The 15,565-nt window shown below is 45.5% G+C and overlaps 1 protein-coding gene across 1 annotated transcript in view; it reads left to right on the forward strand.

The window, feature by feature from the left end:
* LOC130382111 (ryanodine receptor 3-like) overlaps positions 1–15,565 on the forward strand; it is a gene marked incomplete at its 5' end in the record, with an annotated part of 92,896 nt that overhangs the window by 2,500 nt on the left and 74,831 nt on the right. Inside the window, 10 exons of the mRNA XM_056589721.1 lie at positions 1,113–1,293; positions 2,646–2,781; positions 5,134–5,229; positions 6,320–6,438; positions 8,131–8,264; positions 8,816–9,057; positions 9,828–10,020; positions 14,345–14,561; positions 14,977–15,081; positions 15,343–15,345. Coding sequence (XP_056445696.1) covers positions 1,113–1,293; positions 2,646–2,781; positions 5,134–5,229; positions 6,320–6,438; positions 8,131–8,264; positions 8,816–9,057; positions 9,828–10,020; positions 14,345–14,561; positions 14,977–15,081; positions 15,343–15,345 — 1,426 coding nt within the window. The remainder of the gene's footprint in view (positions 1–1,112; positions 1,294–2,645; positions 2,782–5,133; positions 5,230–6,319; positions 6,439–8,130; positions 8,265–8,815; positions 9,058–9,827; positions 10,021–14,344; positions 14,562–14,976; positions 15,082–15,342; positions 15,346–15,565) is intronic.

The raw sequence follows: 15,565 nt of genomic DNA on the forward strand, positions 1-15,565 counted from the left end.
GTGTGTGTGTGTGAGATTGTGAGTTAGTGTGTGTGTGTGTGTGTGTGAGACACCGGGGATCTGAATGAACTGGATCCAAACGGCCGTTTCCCCTGACAGCTCACTCCCAATGCCCAGTCATGTGTGTAGAGTCTGCACAGCCTACCAGGACCCACTGCTCATCGCAATGAGGGATGTAGAGCCAATAAGAGTCCCCAACCGTTCCCATGTTGTCCCGAAAGCCAAAAAACTGCTTGTTGCTTGAGCCGTCACCGCAAACCGCCTCCCTCCACCTCCACCCTCACCTCCACCGTCTTATACCTGACTCTGACATAGACAGCGGCCACGCGGCCGCCAACCTATCAGGACTAGGGTGCTATTTTTAGCCGGCCAGCGGAAATAAGCATTTCAGCATGGATGAGCCTGTGGGCACCGCACTGTCACAGAGTAGCCCCCACTCCCCCGGCCCCAACCCACTCACTCCTCCTGCTGGAAAGCCACATTCCGGTGCAAAACAACTGTAAACTCATCCAGTACTGTCGCTTGCTAGCTGTTGCAGGCATTACTGTCGAAGCGTTTTATGGCAATGATCACAGCTATTAAAGAACAACAAAGAACGACTCTTTGAAGAATAGATGTACATTGTACACTGTCGGAACAGGTTATGCAATGTGATTGCTTGCTATTTAGTGGCTTAGCCAATATGGTGGCTTCGCTTGAGGCTACACTGTGAGGTGTACTTGGTAGTTTACGCAAAGGATCCTTGTATTTATGCCACTACTACTCAAAGTGTTTGCTAGTTAAGGGATTGTATTCTGCAGCTGAAGAACCCAAATGCACCCAGAGTAGAATTTAGCATTTAGATGACAGACCTGAATGAAAAAAGGAAAGGAAGAAAAAAATCTCCCCCCTCAGCCTGACTTTTCCTGTCCTCCCCCTACCACGTAGAGACCAGTATGTTTCAAAGTAAAAGCCTCTCTCCCCTTACAACGTAGAAACCAGTGAGTTTCAAAGTAAAAGCCTCTCTCCCCCACCACGTAGACCTGTGCGTTTCAAAATAAAAGTCTCTCTCCCCTCACCATGCAGGGACCAGTGAGTTTCAAAATAAAAGCCTCTCTCCTCTCACCACTCAGGGACCTGGACTGTCTGGGCGCCAAGAACCGTGCGCTGGTGGCGCTGCCCATCGAGGAGGTGCTGCAGACGCTCAACGACCTCATCACCTACTTCCAGCTGCCCGACGCCGAGCTGGAGCACGAGGAGAAGCAGATCAAGCTGCGCTCGCTCAAGAACCGCCAGAACCTCTTCAAACAGGAAGTGAGTTTTTATACCGGGGCGGGAAAAGAGCTTTACCTGCAATATGCAAAAAAAGTTCCTTTGTGAAATGTCCTTCAACAAAGGGGCAATAAAAAAATATTGGATATGGAAATACAGCTTACTTGGAATCGAAAGGGTGTCAAGGGTAATCAACACCAAAATCTTTGGGGTTTTATAATTAAAAATGTGTATTTGGCAGTGAAATCAGGCTAGTCTGTGATTCCGGTTCCAATTTTCTTCTGTTATTGCAATGTGGGGTTTTTATAGAGATGATTTTGTCGACGACATCAGGTCAAAAGCAAGATATTGCAGTTGGATGCTGCTGTTGGCTTAGTAGCCAGCTGAATGTTTTAGTGCCAGCTTTCATTACAGTCAGCTGTAAGCTCCACGCCGTAAGCTAGGTGGCTTTGACCGGAACCTCACGTGTGTGATTCAGCAATGATGACACACGCACATCACGCATCACGCACACACGAACAAGAACATAGGAGTGAGCCACCTGCATCATTTTTTTGAAACACTCATCGGTGATGACGAGAAACTAGTTGAACGCTTCGACTTGTGACCCAGACATCGTTGTCGGCCGTTGCTGCCCTCAAGCTACGACTGGCCGTCATAAATATATGCCTGTGGTGAATACAGAATCTGTGGCATGTACACTTTACATAAAGCACATTAGCACTCCTTTTCAGACGATGCAAATTTAATATTTTATAATTCCTTTTTCACCCAAACCTACGGACCAATTGGAGACGCAGATACCCCCAGTTGCTCCCGCCCACCGTGTCTCATGGTCGATTTCATTGGCTAATTCATCAGTGTGGTTAGCGCTGACTCAGGAGCTTTTGTGGTGTTATAAATCAACTGCAATTTCCACCTCCTCTCCTCAGAGCTCCTCTCAGCACGGATCACTGTAGGTATTGCTCCATTCGATAAATCAGCCTGGTACTACGGTACACCGGGTTATGGCATCACCGATTGGCCCTGGGGTAGTCATCAGCGGGGCTGGAACATGGATATATAGTCCATCTATTAAACGCTGTAGGCTGAGAGATTAAGAAGCGCAACACTGTCTTCGTTCTAGGCTGGCACGGGGTCATGTATTTTGGCCCCATTTCATGAATGCCAGATGTGGGAAATATCCACAAGGTGTAAATCTATACCTAATGTCGTCCTCCCTCAACAAATCTATATTCTCCAGGAATCCGTACTTCCATGTTTAAGTGATTCAAAGATTTTAATGAAGAAGGTCCGTCATGGGGGGGGGATGTGAGGGATCGATAGGTTCACGTTCCCCTCTAGTGTTCAGAGTTTATCTCCACGGGTGTCTGCTGACGGCCTTTGTTCATCAGGGCATGCTGACGCTGGTGTCCAACTGCATCGACCGCCTCAACGTGTACAACAGCGCGGCCCACTTTGGGGAGTGCGCGGGGTCCGAGGCGGGCGCGGCCTGGAAGGACATCCTGAACCTGCTGTACGAGCTGCTGGGTGAGCGGGGCCCTCCGAAACCTTCACTCACCGTAGGACCGCGAGCTGTCGGCTCTCGACGCAGTCAAAGTGTCCCCATGAGATTCACATTTCGTTAGCCTCAAAGCATAATTGCTTAAGTCATATTTTGGCAAAATTAATGATATCTTACCTAACTCTACTCTGCTGATGCTGCTGATTCACTGTGCCTCATTGGCTATATCCTAAGCCAATCAGAGAGTTTTCTTCATTCCACAATCACTATCTGCCTGAGTAGGCATTTTTGGCGGTAAATACAAAATTAACCTTAATATATGGCTTCGGCAATTATGCTATGAGATGATATATATTTACATTTACATTGAGGTCATTTAGTACATGCTTTTGTCCAAAGCGACTTACAACCATTAATACACATTCAGGGACCGACGGCGGTGTCAACCATGCAAGACCGCGTTAGCTCCTAGGGTTAGGGTTAGGGTTAGCTCCTAGGGTTAGGGTTAGGGTTAGCTCCTAGGGTTAGGGTTAGCTCCTAGGGTTAGGGTTAGGGTTAGCTCCTAGGGTTAGGGTTAGGGTTAGCTCCTAGGGTTAGGGTTAGCTCCTAGGGTTAGGGTTAGCTCCTAGGGTTAGGGTTAGCTCCTAGGGTTAGGGTTAGCTTCTAGGGTTAGGGTTAGCTCCTAGGGTTAGGGTTAGCTCCTAGGGTTAGAGAGAGAGAGAGAGAGAGAGAGAGAGATTAACATAACAAGGTGTTTTGAGTGGTGATGGATAAGAGAGATGACATGGCATTTAGGTCATTGACAGATCTGGCATTCCCAGAAATTCTGAACACAAATATAACACACACACACACACACACACACACACACACACACACACACACACACACACACACACGCACGCACGCACACACACATAAAAGCCCACACATACTGACTACCCAATGACCGTGGCTGATTGGCAGATAGCCTTAGAAACCATATTTAAGGGATGATGTGGTAGACCCCTGCTGTTAACCACCCAGCCTTACCCTATCCACAGCCGTCCTAGCTGCACCTTCTCATCTATTTTACACTGCTCAGTAAAATATGGATTGTGCACTCCGTGTTTCCCGGGAGCTTTCTCTTTTCTTGAAATCCCCATCATTGCTTCTGTTGTTTTTCTCCCCGTTTCCAATATAAGAGACTGTGCTTCTCCTGCCCCCCCACCCCCCCCAACACCCCCCCCCCCCCGACCCCCCCCCCCCCCCCATGCCCTCCTGTCCTTCACACTGGATCATCTCCTAGCTGGTATTAGTGTTCAAGCCACGTTCCGGCTCTCCTCCCAGTCCCCCCTCCTCCTCCTCCTCCTCTTCCTCCTCCTCCTCCTCCTCCTCCTCCTCCTTCCACCTGCTGCAACGCAGTGTTAAGTGGATCTGGAGACAGCCTCCCCCCTCCCCCCTCCCCATCCCTCCCCCTCTCCTCATCCCATCTTCCTTTTGGGTGTTGAGTGACCCTGTCTGGGTTGGCTAGGATATATGTAGGTGTGGCTTGATGTGTGTGTTAGTAAGTGTGTATGTGTGGGTATGTGAGAAAGTGTGTGTGTGTGTGTGTGTGTGTGTGTGTGTCTGTGTGTGTTCTTATTTCTTAAGGTATTTGTTTAGGTGAGTGTGTGTGCATGCCTGTGTGTGTGTGTGTGTGTGTGTGTGTGTGTGTGTGTGTGTGTGTGTGTGTGTGTGTGTGTGTGTGTGTGTGTGTGTGTGTGTGTGTGTTGGCGTGTGATAGCGTGAGTGTATAGGTGTGTGGGTGTTGTGTATGTGTGTGAGAGGGATATAGTGTTTATAGGTGTGTGTGTCAGTCTTTCTGTGTGGGTGTAAGGTTCTGTGTTTCGGTGTTTGTGTTTGCTCTTGTGTGTGAGTGTGATACAGATGGAGATATAGTGTGTTTAAAGGTGTAGACACGCAGACACAGACCCACACAGTGTGTGTTTGTGCATGTGCGCATTTCTGTTCACTACACGCATGGGTGTGTGTGTGCATCCTCTCATTCTTTCATCATCCCCTCCACCTCTATCTTAGCCGTCCTTTTAATTAATATGCATGAGGATGTCACCTCAGGCCTTGTTCCTTGACAGTGTGTGCATACTCTAAGGTGTGAGTCTGCCTTTGGCTGACATTGCATTGAGTGCATGAGTGTTAGGCTGATAATACTCTGAGAAGCTCAACCCTTATATCATATCACCCCCTCCCCGATATGTAATGACGCAAACCTGTCCCTCTGTCATCCTCTTTTTGTGCTGACTCCTCTCATCCTCCACTGGTTCCCTCTCTCTTGGGTGCTGGTCCCCTCTCTCTTGGGTGCTGGTTCCCTCTCTCTTGGGTGCTGGTTGTGTCTGCAGCGGCGTTGATCAGGGGCAACAGGAACAACTGTACCCAGTTCTCCAACAACCTGGACTGGCTGGTCAGCAAGCTGGAGCGACTGGAGTCTTCCTCAGGTGAGCACGTCCCTGCGTACGGAGCAGTCATCTGCTGTGTGAGAGCAGAGCTTCTGGGGGGGGGGGGGAGAGAGAAGACACAGGGCATGGAAGCTGCAAGGGGGCGGGTTTAGGGCTTGTTTCCTGTTTTGTAACAGAGTTATTCTACAGAAGAAAACTCAATGGTGTGAGACTGGAAGAATCTTGCAGGAGGGAAATACATGTATTTTTAGAGGGCCCAGTCGATACATTGATTTGAAACCTTTACAGACAGTTTTTTTTACAGTTTCCTACTGTTGGCCGTTTTTTCCGTTCACTAATCATGCTCTTACAGATCCCCACCTCATGCAACATGATTGGTCGAAACACAGTTAGATGCCCTGTTCTCCCCGATTTGCTTTTGTCAGCCAACAGCCAATTTATGTTTTTTTTTTTTGATTAATATCTAAAGTTTGAAGGCAGGAAAGCTCAAATCTGGGTGAGCGTCCTCACAATGTCACATTGTACAATGCTGTTATACAACAACATTGTTAAATACTTGATCCTGATTGTTCAATAATGTGGTTTGTATTTGTTTTCCAATAACGAGACACCTCCGCCATTAGGCAGTGATTAATCAATGTGCTACAAATCCAATATTAAAAACAACTATTGAATGGATGTTTCCTCGTTGAGGTCAAGACAAAATACTCATAGCCCTGCAGAGGAATAATTATATTTCTGTGGAATAAGTCGATCAAAAACCATGAACGGTTAAGATTCAATAAACGCACATTTGATTATTGTTGATAACTGTAGTATAAGGGGAATAAACCACAACATGGTGGCCCGCTATTTGATCAAATATTGTACTTGGAATTCAGCCTTGGCTAATGTTTTCCTCCCTACATATTGCACCAGGTTGGTGCGTGCGTTACTATAGCCAATAGTAAAACAATGAATATTCTAACCCTATCATGCCCGAGGCTTCCCATTCGCCTTATATCGGCGTATCGAGGTATTCAGAGGGATGGCATATTTGAGCAGTGCCTCCGATGTTCTGCTATATACCCTGCGTGTGGATCTTTCTAATTTATGTTTTCTCTTTCTGCTCCCTCTCGCACATGGCCAGGCATCCTTGAGGTCCTGCACTGCATCTTGATCGAGAGCCCGGAAGCACTGAACATCATCCAGAGAACACACATCAAGTCCATCATCTCCCTGCTCTACAAGCATGGCCGCAACCACAAGGTCAGCTCACAGGCCAGCGCGTATATTAGATCAACATACACTAGGCTATAAATGTTGTATTGTTAGCCTCATAGCATAATTGCCTATCATCATTACCCAAGTCATATTTTGGCCAAATTGTGGTATCCAATCTAACTCTACTCTCCTAATGCTGCTGATTAACTGTGCCTCATTGGCTGTATCCTAAGCCAATCAGAGTGCTTTTTACATTCCATAATTACTATTTGCCTGAGTCATCTATTTGACTAAATACAAGATGAACCTCAAAATATGACTTAGGCAATTATGCTATGAGGCTAAAGATAGGATATGTGTCTGCGAGTTTAAACGGGGAGGACGATAAAGCATGGAGGAAACGGGTTACGGCTTCTCTCTGCCCACTGTCTGCCTAATTCATCTTTTTGACGCTAAAAAGAAGATGAACCTTAAAATATGACTGGCAATTATATTATGAGGCTAACGCTATATAATACCTATACAACAACGCCCAAGAAGGATACTGAACATAGGCAAACTATATTTTCTATGTCAATTCACAGACCAACCAGGTGGTGTGGGCCTGCTTTCGTGTGAAAACGTCTTGCATCAAAAAAAACGTGCTTAAACAATATTTCTCTGCATTGCATTACGCCAAAGTAGCATAACGAGATATACAGAGGGTCGCGGCCCCAATCTCTGAGACGCATCAGACGTGAGTCGCTCCGTGAACGCACACGAAGACAAAGAGCGGCGACATGAGTGGCGTGGCGTGGCGAGTGTGTTGCTCTCTCCCTTGTTCCCCAGTCGCCCCTCCAGGTGGTATGTTGTCATTAGGTCCTCGCTGGCACAGCGGCGTGGAACTCATTCAGCAGAATACTGATTCATTCTCCTGTCCGTCCCCTCTGGGGATGTTTGTCACAACTTTGTCTCTCGCTGCCGCTGCAGTTGCTAGCACATTGCCCCGCCCTTACGCTTTATTTATTTTTTACCCGCTCAGCGACATCCATCCTTGTAGTGTCTTTCCTTGGGGGCGAGGGAAGGGGGTGGGTGGGGGTTGGGGGTGGGGGGGGGGTTGATGCAAAATGCGTTTCCTTTGAGAGCCAATCTGTTTACGATTGGAATGAGATTGGGTGCAGAGAGGGACATGAATCAGAATGTTTGCTCTTGGATGGACTTAACTGACCCATAAGTGATAAGAAAAAGCCCTGGTCTGATGCTTCGTCACAACGCAGGCTCTCAGAACTGGGGACCAACTAGCAGTAGTAATCCATTCTATTTAAATACAACCGTCTCTTCCTACAGATCGCTAGCCTCATAGTATAATAGCCAAAGTCATATTTTGGCCAAATTGTGATTTCTAAACTAACTCTAGTCAGCTAACGCTGCTGATTAACTGTGCCTCATTGGCTGTATCCTAAGCCAATCAGAGTGCTTTTTACATTCCATAATTACTATTTGACTGAGTCATCTATTTGACTAAATACAAGATGAACCTTAAAATATGACTTAGGCAATTGTGCTATGAGGCTAAAGATAGGATACGTGTCTGCAAGTTTAAACGGGGAGGACGATAAAGCATGGAGGAAACGGGAAGACTTTTGGAAACGGGTTACGGCTCCTCTCTGCCCTTCCTCCTGTCTGTCCGTATCTGTTGATTCTGTTGAACGGCTCGTGCAATGCCTCCCCCCCTCCCCCCCATCCCCCTGCCACCAGATCCTGGACGTGCTGTGCTCCCTGTGCGTGTGCAACGGGGTGGCGGTCCGCACCAACCAGAACCTCATCTGCGATCACCTGCTGCCCAAGAGAGACCTGCTCCTCCAGACCAGACTGGTGAACGATGTCCAGAGGTAGGACAGCCGTTGAGTTCAGATACATGGGATGATAGCAGCTTAGAGGGAGACAACTTCGGTGGGATTTTGGAAACCCGACCACTTGGTGCCTTTGGGAAGGGAGCCGGTAACCCAGACCACTAGAATGAGGGGGCTCAGGAGGTAGAGCGGGTTGTAGGGCTGCAATCACACCAACGATTAAGGTGCAGCGCGAATATAGACAAATTTACAAAGTCAATGCAAAGACGCGAAAAGAGGCAGCAAAACCTGCAGTGTGAATACCTGGTTCATTTTTAGAAGTGTTAGAACTATTAGAAGTGATTCTGCTTCTAATGTTTGAACTTTTCCCGGATTTGCCTTGATGCTTTGTCTTGAGAGCCTATCAAGTCCAGACTGATCTGCAACATAAGACCTACCAGTTGGCGCCTTGTGCGGCTGAGTGCATGAATGGCTGAATGTGAGGCAGTGATTGTAAAGCGCTGTGAGTGGCCGCATGGGAGAAACAGCGCTCTATCATCTAGTAAACCTACACTGTGAATGCGGCCTCTGACGTGTTCTTCTGGTCCCAGCATGCGACCGAACATCTTCCTGGGGGTGAGCGAGGGATCGGCACAGTACAAGAAGTGGTACTACGAGCTGATGATCGACCAGGTGGACCACTTCGTAACCAGCGAACCCTCCCACCTCAGGGTGGGCTGGGCCAACACCAAGGGCTACGCCCCCTACCCTGGAGGAGGGGAGGGCTGGGGGGGCAACGGGGTGGGGGACGACCTCTACTCCTACGGCTTCGATGGCCTCCACCTCTGGTCAGGTCAGTGTTACGCCCGCACACGCGTGTGCTTGTGTCCCTGCATGTGTTTGATTGTGTGTGTGTGTGTGTGTGTGTGTGTGTGATTGTGTGTGTGTGTGTGTGTGTGTGTGTGTGTGTGTGTGTGTGTGTGTGTGTGTGTGTGTGTGTGTGTGTGTGTGTGTGTGTGTTTTGTGCCTTTGTGTTTGTGTGTGCATTTGTGTGTGTCTGGATTATATTGTGTACTGGACCTTGTTGTGTTCGTACATTTTGTATTACCCGTGTCTGAGAGCGTTAGAGAGAGAGGGGGGGAAGGAGAGAGAGACAGAGAGTGAGAGAGTGAGAGTGAGAGAGAGAGAGAGAGAGAGAGAGAGAGAGAGAGAGAGAGAGAGAGAGAGAGAGAGAGAGAGAGTGAGAGAGAGAAAGAGAGAGAAATCGAAAGGAAGAATCGGTAGGGCGAGAAAGACTTGAGTGAGGTGCCAGAGAGGAAGATAGAGACATCGAGAGAGAGAGTTATCGGTAGAGAGAGAGGGAGGGAGACATTGGGAGAGGGAGAGAGAGAGAGAGAGAGAGAGAGAGAGAGAGAGAGAGAGAGAGAGAGAGAGAGAGAGAGAGAAGACAGATGGATCGACTGGGCAGATCATAGAGTGGCAAGCGATGACTCGGTCAATGTCAGCGCTGTTGTAGCGGCGCTGTGTTCTGGAGGGCAACGCTCGCCACACAACAACAACAACAACAACAACAACAACAACATGGCACTCACCATCATGGCGTCCTCCCCATCCCACTGACAGGTCGCGTCCAGCGGGCCGTGGCGTCCCTGAACCAACACGTGCTGACCACGGAGGACGTGGTGAGCTGCTGCCTTGACCTGGCGGCGCCCAGTGTCTCCTACCGCATCAACGGGCAGCCCGTCCAGGGCATGTTCGAGAACTTCAACACCGACGGCCTCTTCTTCCCAGTGGTCAGCTTCTCGGCCGGCGTCAAGTGAGTCCGAGTCGGAGTCTGTGCGCCGTCGTCTGTGGACTTTAGCGCCTCAGGAGGTTGAGCTTGGGTTGGCTGGTAACTGGAAGGTTGCTAGTTCGATCCCCGGCTCCTTAAATGCAGTTCAATTTAGGTTAAAAAAAGGGTTAATTGACCATTTACCCTTTACCATTTAGCGTAATATCTCAAGTCTGTTGGTAGGTGAGCTCAAGCTCCTAATTGGTGGGTGAAAACTCGGCCAGCAGCAGTAAACTGAAGAGAAATGTGCGTGAATGTGTGTTTCAAATCCACACTGCTTAGACTGGCCACTTGAGAAATATGAGTCGATATATACAAGGCCTGACTCTGGCCCTTGGCACATGGAAACGGCATGAATTTTATTTAATCCACATTTATCCTAGTTCTAATGCATTAATCCACGGGGTCCTGCGAATTTAGATAGGTGAAAATGGCTGGCTTGGCGTCCATTTTTTTCTCTCTCTCTCTGTTGCTGTGGGAACGACATATATTATGATTGACAGGACTTTGAAACAAAATGTCATGCTCCAGCAGCTTTTTCAACGATTCCATGATTGATTCTGTTCTCAGAGCAAAAGGACCTTTTTAAAGCTATCTGTTTTTTTCCCAGGGATACAGACACCTGGCGGCTTGTGGCTAACAGTGAACTCTAGCACTCCACCATATTGGACTTAATTAATTACAGAAAATGTGAAACGCATAACTATTTGTATATTCAGTGGTGTGTATTTGCAGTCCACAGAGGACAAACTCATATATTGTATAGATATCCATATCTTATCCATTTTGAACACTGTGTCATTATCCTCTGTTGATATCCATCCTAATACCTTTCGTTTTCTGCTACAATGCATAATTTCCATTATGACACCTTGTGTCAGTTAGGAAGTGGGATAAAAGATAGAAATAATATGAATATGAATTGATCATGTGTATCGTTGTTTTTCTTTTTGAGGATCATTTTTTGAAAATAATTGTAAGATATTTTATCGGTCGGTTTGACATATTCGCCTTAATGCGAGAAACGTGGAGCTGCCGTCCCCAGCGTTCAACAAGAACTATCTCTGTTGGCCTGATTAGCATTAGCTTGCATTTCTGTCCGATTCGGTCCCCCTTGTTATCAATATTACTGTATATTGAATTGTAAGAAGAGCTTCTGTTTCTTATGGATGAGGAAGACACTATCACTTAGAGAGTTTATAATGAAATGGGAAAAAGATATGAGTCATTTGTTCACTTGATGGGCCTGCAGAGACTCAAATTGAATATTTAAAATTAGAATCAGCCCATATTCACGGTCCAAATTATAATTGTTCTACCGTAAATGCTCTAACAAGCTGACTTTGCTGGGTCACACGAGAATTAGGACTTGAATTAAATCGGATTCTCTACTTCTAGCAAAGCGCTTCTGTACTGCATAATATCATCACATTCTACAAGAGAGTGTATTCAGGAAAGGTTTCGAAGAACCCAGAGCTTTTTGAATCGACAAACAAAGAGGTAAGCGTACTGTGTCTGAATATATCACAACGTGTGAGGTATGCAGTTAGCTCTGGTTGAAGTGTTGTCGTTGTAGAAACTCACTTCAATGTCAAGAGGAAGGAACAGAGCTGAGAAAACAGAATGAACTCAGGCTGCATCGTGTACAGGAACTGCCTGTTCTTCCATTATCAAATGGCTGTTGTGAATCCACAAACAGCTTAAGAGGAGGGACACATTTGGCAGTGGCATACTTGATTATGCTGATGTAGTTTAGAAACCTCGACAACACGACAACTTTGGCTGACCCCTTATATCATGTCTCATCTCGGCAATCTCTGACAACACAACCTTAAAAAAAAAAGTTGGGGAATACTTTGGAGCACATTTCAAAGGCTTCGGGCTGGGTACCGGAGGAGAAACGGAGGACTGCTCTTCAGTCTCAGTTTTATTGTTTTGCCGGCTTGCTACCAGCGGCTCACGGTATGCTAGGATGACCAGGCGCCCCGGTTTTCTGGTAGCCTGTCCCCAGCGTGAGTTTTCCCAGGAAAAAAAACAGTTTTAAAGAATATGCATTTTTTTTATATATGAATAGATTTTGAAAGGACGAAAGGTTCAAGCTTGCTCAATAATGTTAATTCCATGCAACTGGAGGAGGGGAGGGCCTACCATATAGACACAATTTCTTGTGTCTATATGGTTGGCTGTGACGCAACCTTGCTTCATTGGGCTCGACGCAATACCATATCAGACATGAGCGATCATAAATACTAGGCTATCCAGACCATATAGAATGACTTTCTATTGGAGGAGCTACTGGTTTTTGGCTGTTTTATAAAAGCTTAAACATGCTAGTAAACCATTGGGCCTGTAATGCCAAATCTTCCACTATAGTTCTATATTTAATGGGCAAACTGTGGATATCTCTGCTTTTTCTGAGACAATAACATCAGATATTTACAAATGTCCCTGTATTTCATTTCAGAAATCTGGTCACCATACAATGTAGCATATAGTATAGTCTATATGTGTGCTAACAGGAGTTGTTATTTGGTACTAGCCTTAATTCCACCGAGTCTCGGTATGTTAGGCCTTAGTCATCGATGGCCAAGTCTGGGTAGAAATACGAGTTATAAAATCACTTTGACCACGGAGATAAACCAGATTTACCAACCTGCTGTTAAGAGGCCAGAAATACCGTGAAATGACTTCGGAGACCGACTGAGGTAGTGTTTCATTGACCTCTGTTGACCCCAATGAAAATGTGACAGTCTTAATGTCCGCAGGCGCCAGGGTCTTTAATGACCCCTCTCACCCCAAAATCATTTCAGCTCCTCTGAGGAGCGGGAGAGTGGGGAGAAGGTTGAGCTCGATGTGTTTGGGTTTAAGTAATCAAGGTAAACGTTAGTAAAGAGCAACTGGAGGAAAGAGAGAGAACAAGCAAAAAGTTGCTTGTTTTCAACCTAATAATACACAAATCTGAAGAGCTTTTATGCCACAACTGTGGTGGAAATTCTGAACTTCTGAATTGTACTGACAACGCATCTCAGAATAAACTAAGTTAAAAGAATAAAATAGTTTATTATAATAGAGGGTAAAAAAAATTATCAGATAAAAGTAGTCTCTGCGCAGAGAGGCCACAGAATAGGACAAGCATACAAGGTAGTGTGTATGCTGAAGTGTGCCCCGGACAGTGGGCTGCTGTTGGGGTTCCCTGGTGTGCCCTGGACACTCCTGTGTTAAAAGAGGGAAACGTCTTGGGGATGCCACTACTCCTTTCAGCCATCTCAGGATGTAGCTCGTGGTCGTGCTGAGTCTGAGGCAGTCAAGGCGGTCTCAGATCCCCTCCAGGGCGATAAGAGTAGTATAAACAGTGAAATGTTTAGTACTATATGCAAAAACGAAGGGGCTACAGCGTCTTAATGTCTTGCGAACAACATGTGTTATGGAAATATCCGTTACATAGAACAGGAGAAAAACAGGAGTCCCAGGGGAAGTTAAATGGTATTATGGATGGTATTATAGCTTGGGTGTTTAATTCCTGTGGAGAAGGTTCTGGGGTAGATCCAAGATGTCCGCAGCCTAGCTGTAGGCGCCCATGAGCAAGAGGCCTAACCCTCACCAACTACAGAATGAATGAATGGATAAAATCATCTGATGATTGATATAGTAAATCGTCAATTATATTTTATTATGCAAAATAATACAATAAAATTGAATAATGAATATATAAATAAACAAATGAATCCATAAACCCACAAATCCATAAACGCAAAGATATATAAAAACATAAATTCTTCAATGACTACATTCTTAAATTCATAAATTCGTAAATTCATAAATTTGTAAATTTGTAAATTCTTACATTTGTAAATTTGTAAATTCTTAAATTTCGTAAATGAATTCCTAAATTATAAATGAATACATAAATAAATACATAAATAAATACAAATAGATTGCTTCTGAAACACTTAGATGTGCGACCGTTGTAATTAGTTTAACGTCTGTTCAGACAACTATCTCGTCTGGTACGGATAAAAACTTCAGACTCATTTCCAGTCCAATGTATTTAGAATAGTGTCGAGCCGCTATCCAGTACTGGTTCAAAACATCAAATGAAGTATACGTTTTAGTGATTTTTCATTCTAAATGTTTAATGCTCCATTCCTACATATTTATTCCACCTATCAATTATGTATGACGAAATAAATGGATTATATTACCAAGCTGAATGTTTCTGCGGGAGCCCAGAGTAAATAGTCACATTTCAATGAAGTGTGAGCAATAATCCCAATAACGCTCCACTCTCTCGCCTCTGATGCCCATGTAGGGTACGCTTCCTGTTGGGTGGTCGCCACGGTGAGTTCAAGTTCCTGCCGCCGTCCAGCTATGCGGCCTGCTTCGAAGCCCTGCTGCCCAAGGAGAAGATGAAGGTGGAGCCAGTGAAGGAGTACAAACGAGACTCAGAGGGCGTGCGAGACCTGCTGGGAACCGCCCAGTTCCTGTCCCAGGCCTCCTTCATCCCCACGCCGGTGGAAACCAGCCAGGTGAGAGAACGGGATTTCAGCAGAGGGAACGGGATTTCAACCCAGTTGAGCGAATTTCAGCATTGAACGGGATTTCAATGAATTTGAGGGGATTTCAGCAGAGCAAACGGGATTTCAACACAGTGGATGGAATTTCAGCAGAGTTACCGAGATTTCCGCAGAGCGAATGGGATTTCAACATAGTGGATGGGATTTATGCAGATTGAACGGGATTTCAACAAAGTGGATGAGATTTCAGCAGAGTGAACGGGATTTAAGCACAGTGGAGCGGGCTTTTACTAGAATCACAAACAGTAAATCAATTTTTAATCCTTTGCTGTACATTGGTTGGGAAATGGAGCGCAGTTAACTGCATTGTAGTGCATTGTGAACTTTTGTTTGATATTTTATACGTTCAAACTTCTTTATCTTTCAGATTATCATGCCTCCCCATCTCGAAAAGGTTCGAGATAAGTTGGCGGAGAACATTCACGAGCTCTGGGGAATGAATAAAATAGAGTTAGGCTGGTCCTATGGCAAGGTAAGAAGTACCTTTTGCTTTGTTGCAATTCCTTTTTCTTTTCCCCCCCTCTTCACTTCTTACACACATAACTTGATAATGTCCCGTCAATCTGAGTCATTTCCTTTCTAGGACATAAATATAAAAATGTTTAATATAAAATAAATTATATATATAATTTGTTTAATATGAGATAAGAGATGAAATTAACTTAACAATCGTAAGAAAATGTACGTCATCTTGCTTTTTCTCTTATAATTTGCGGTTCAAACCAAATAAAAGAGGGTAAGTGAACATATCCTTCCATTCTATGTGATGTTTTGTGCTTTTTGTGCCATCTATAATATATTCTGCGTAGTATACTGTGTTTAGGCAACAGACTCTAGAGTCTGTGTTTTAGAATCATGAATTCTGAATTCAAACATATTGTTCCACAGAATCTGCAAAGTAGTAGGTTTTGGCTTTACATTGTGGAAACAAACCAAGAGGATAACTTTCATCACCG

This window comes from Gadus chalcogrammus, chromosome 5 (assembly GCF_026213295.1).
Source record: "Gadus chalcogrammus isolate NIFS_2021 chromosome 5, NIFS_Gcha_1.0, whole genome shotgun sequence".
Taxonomy (NCBI): Eukaryota; Metazoa; Chordata; class Actinopteri; order Gadiformes; family Gadidae; genus Gadus; species Gadus chalcogrammus.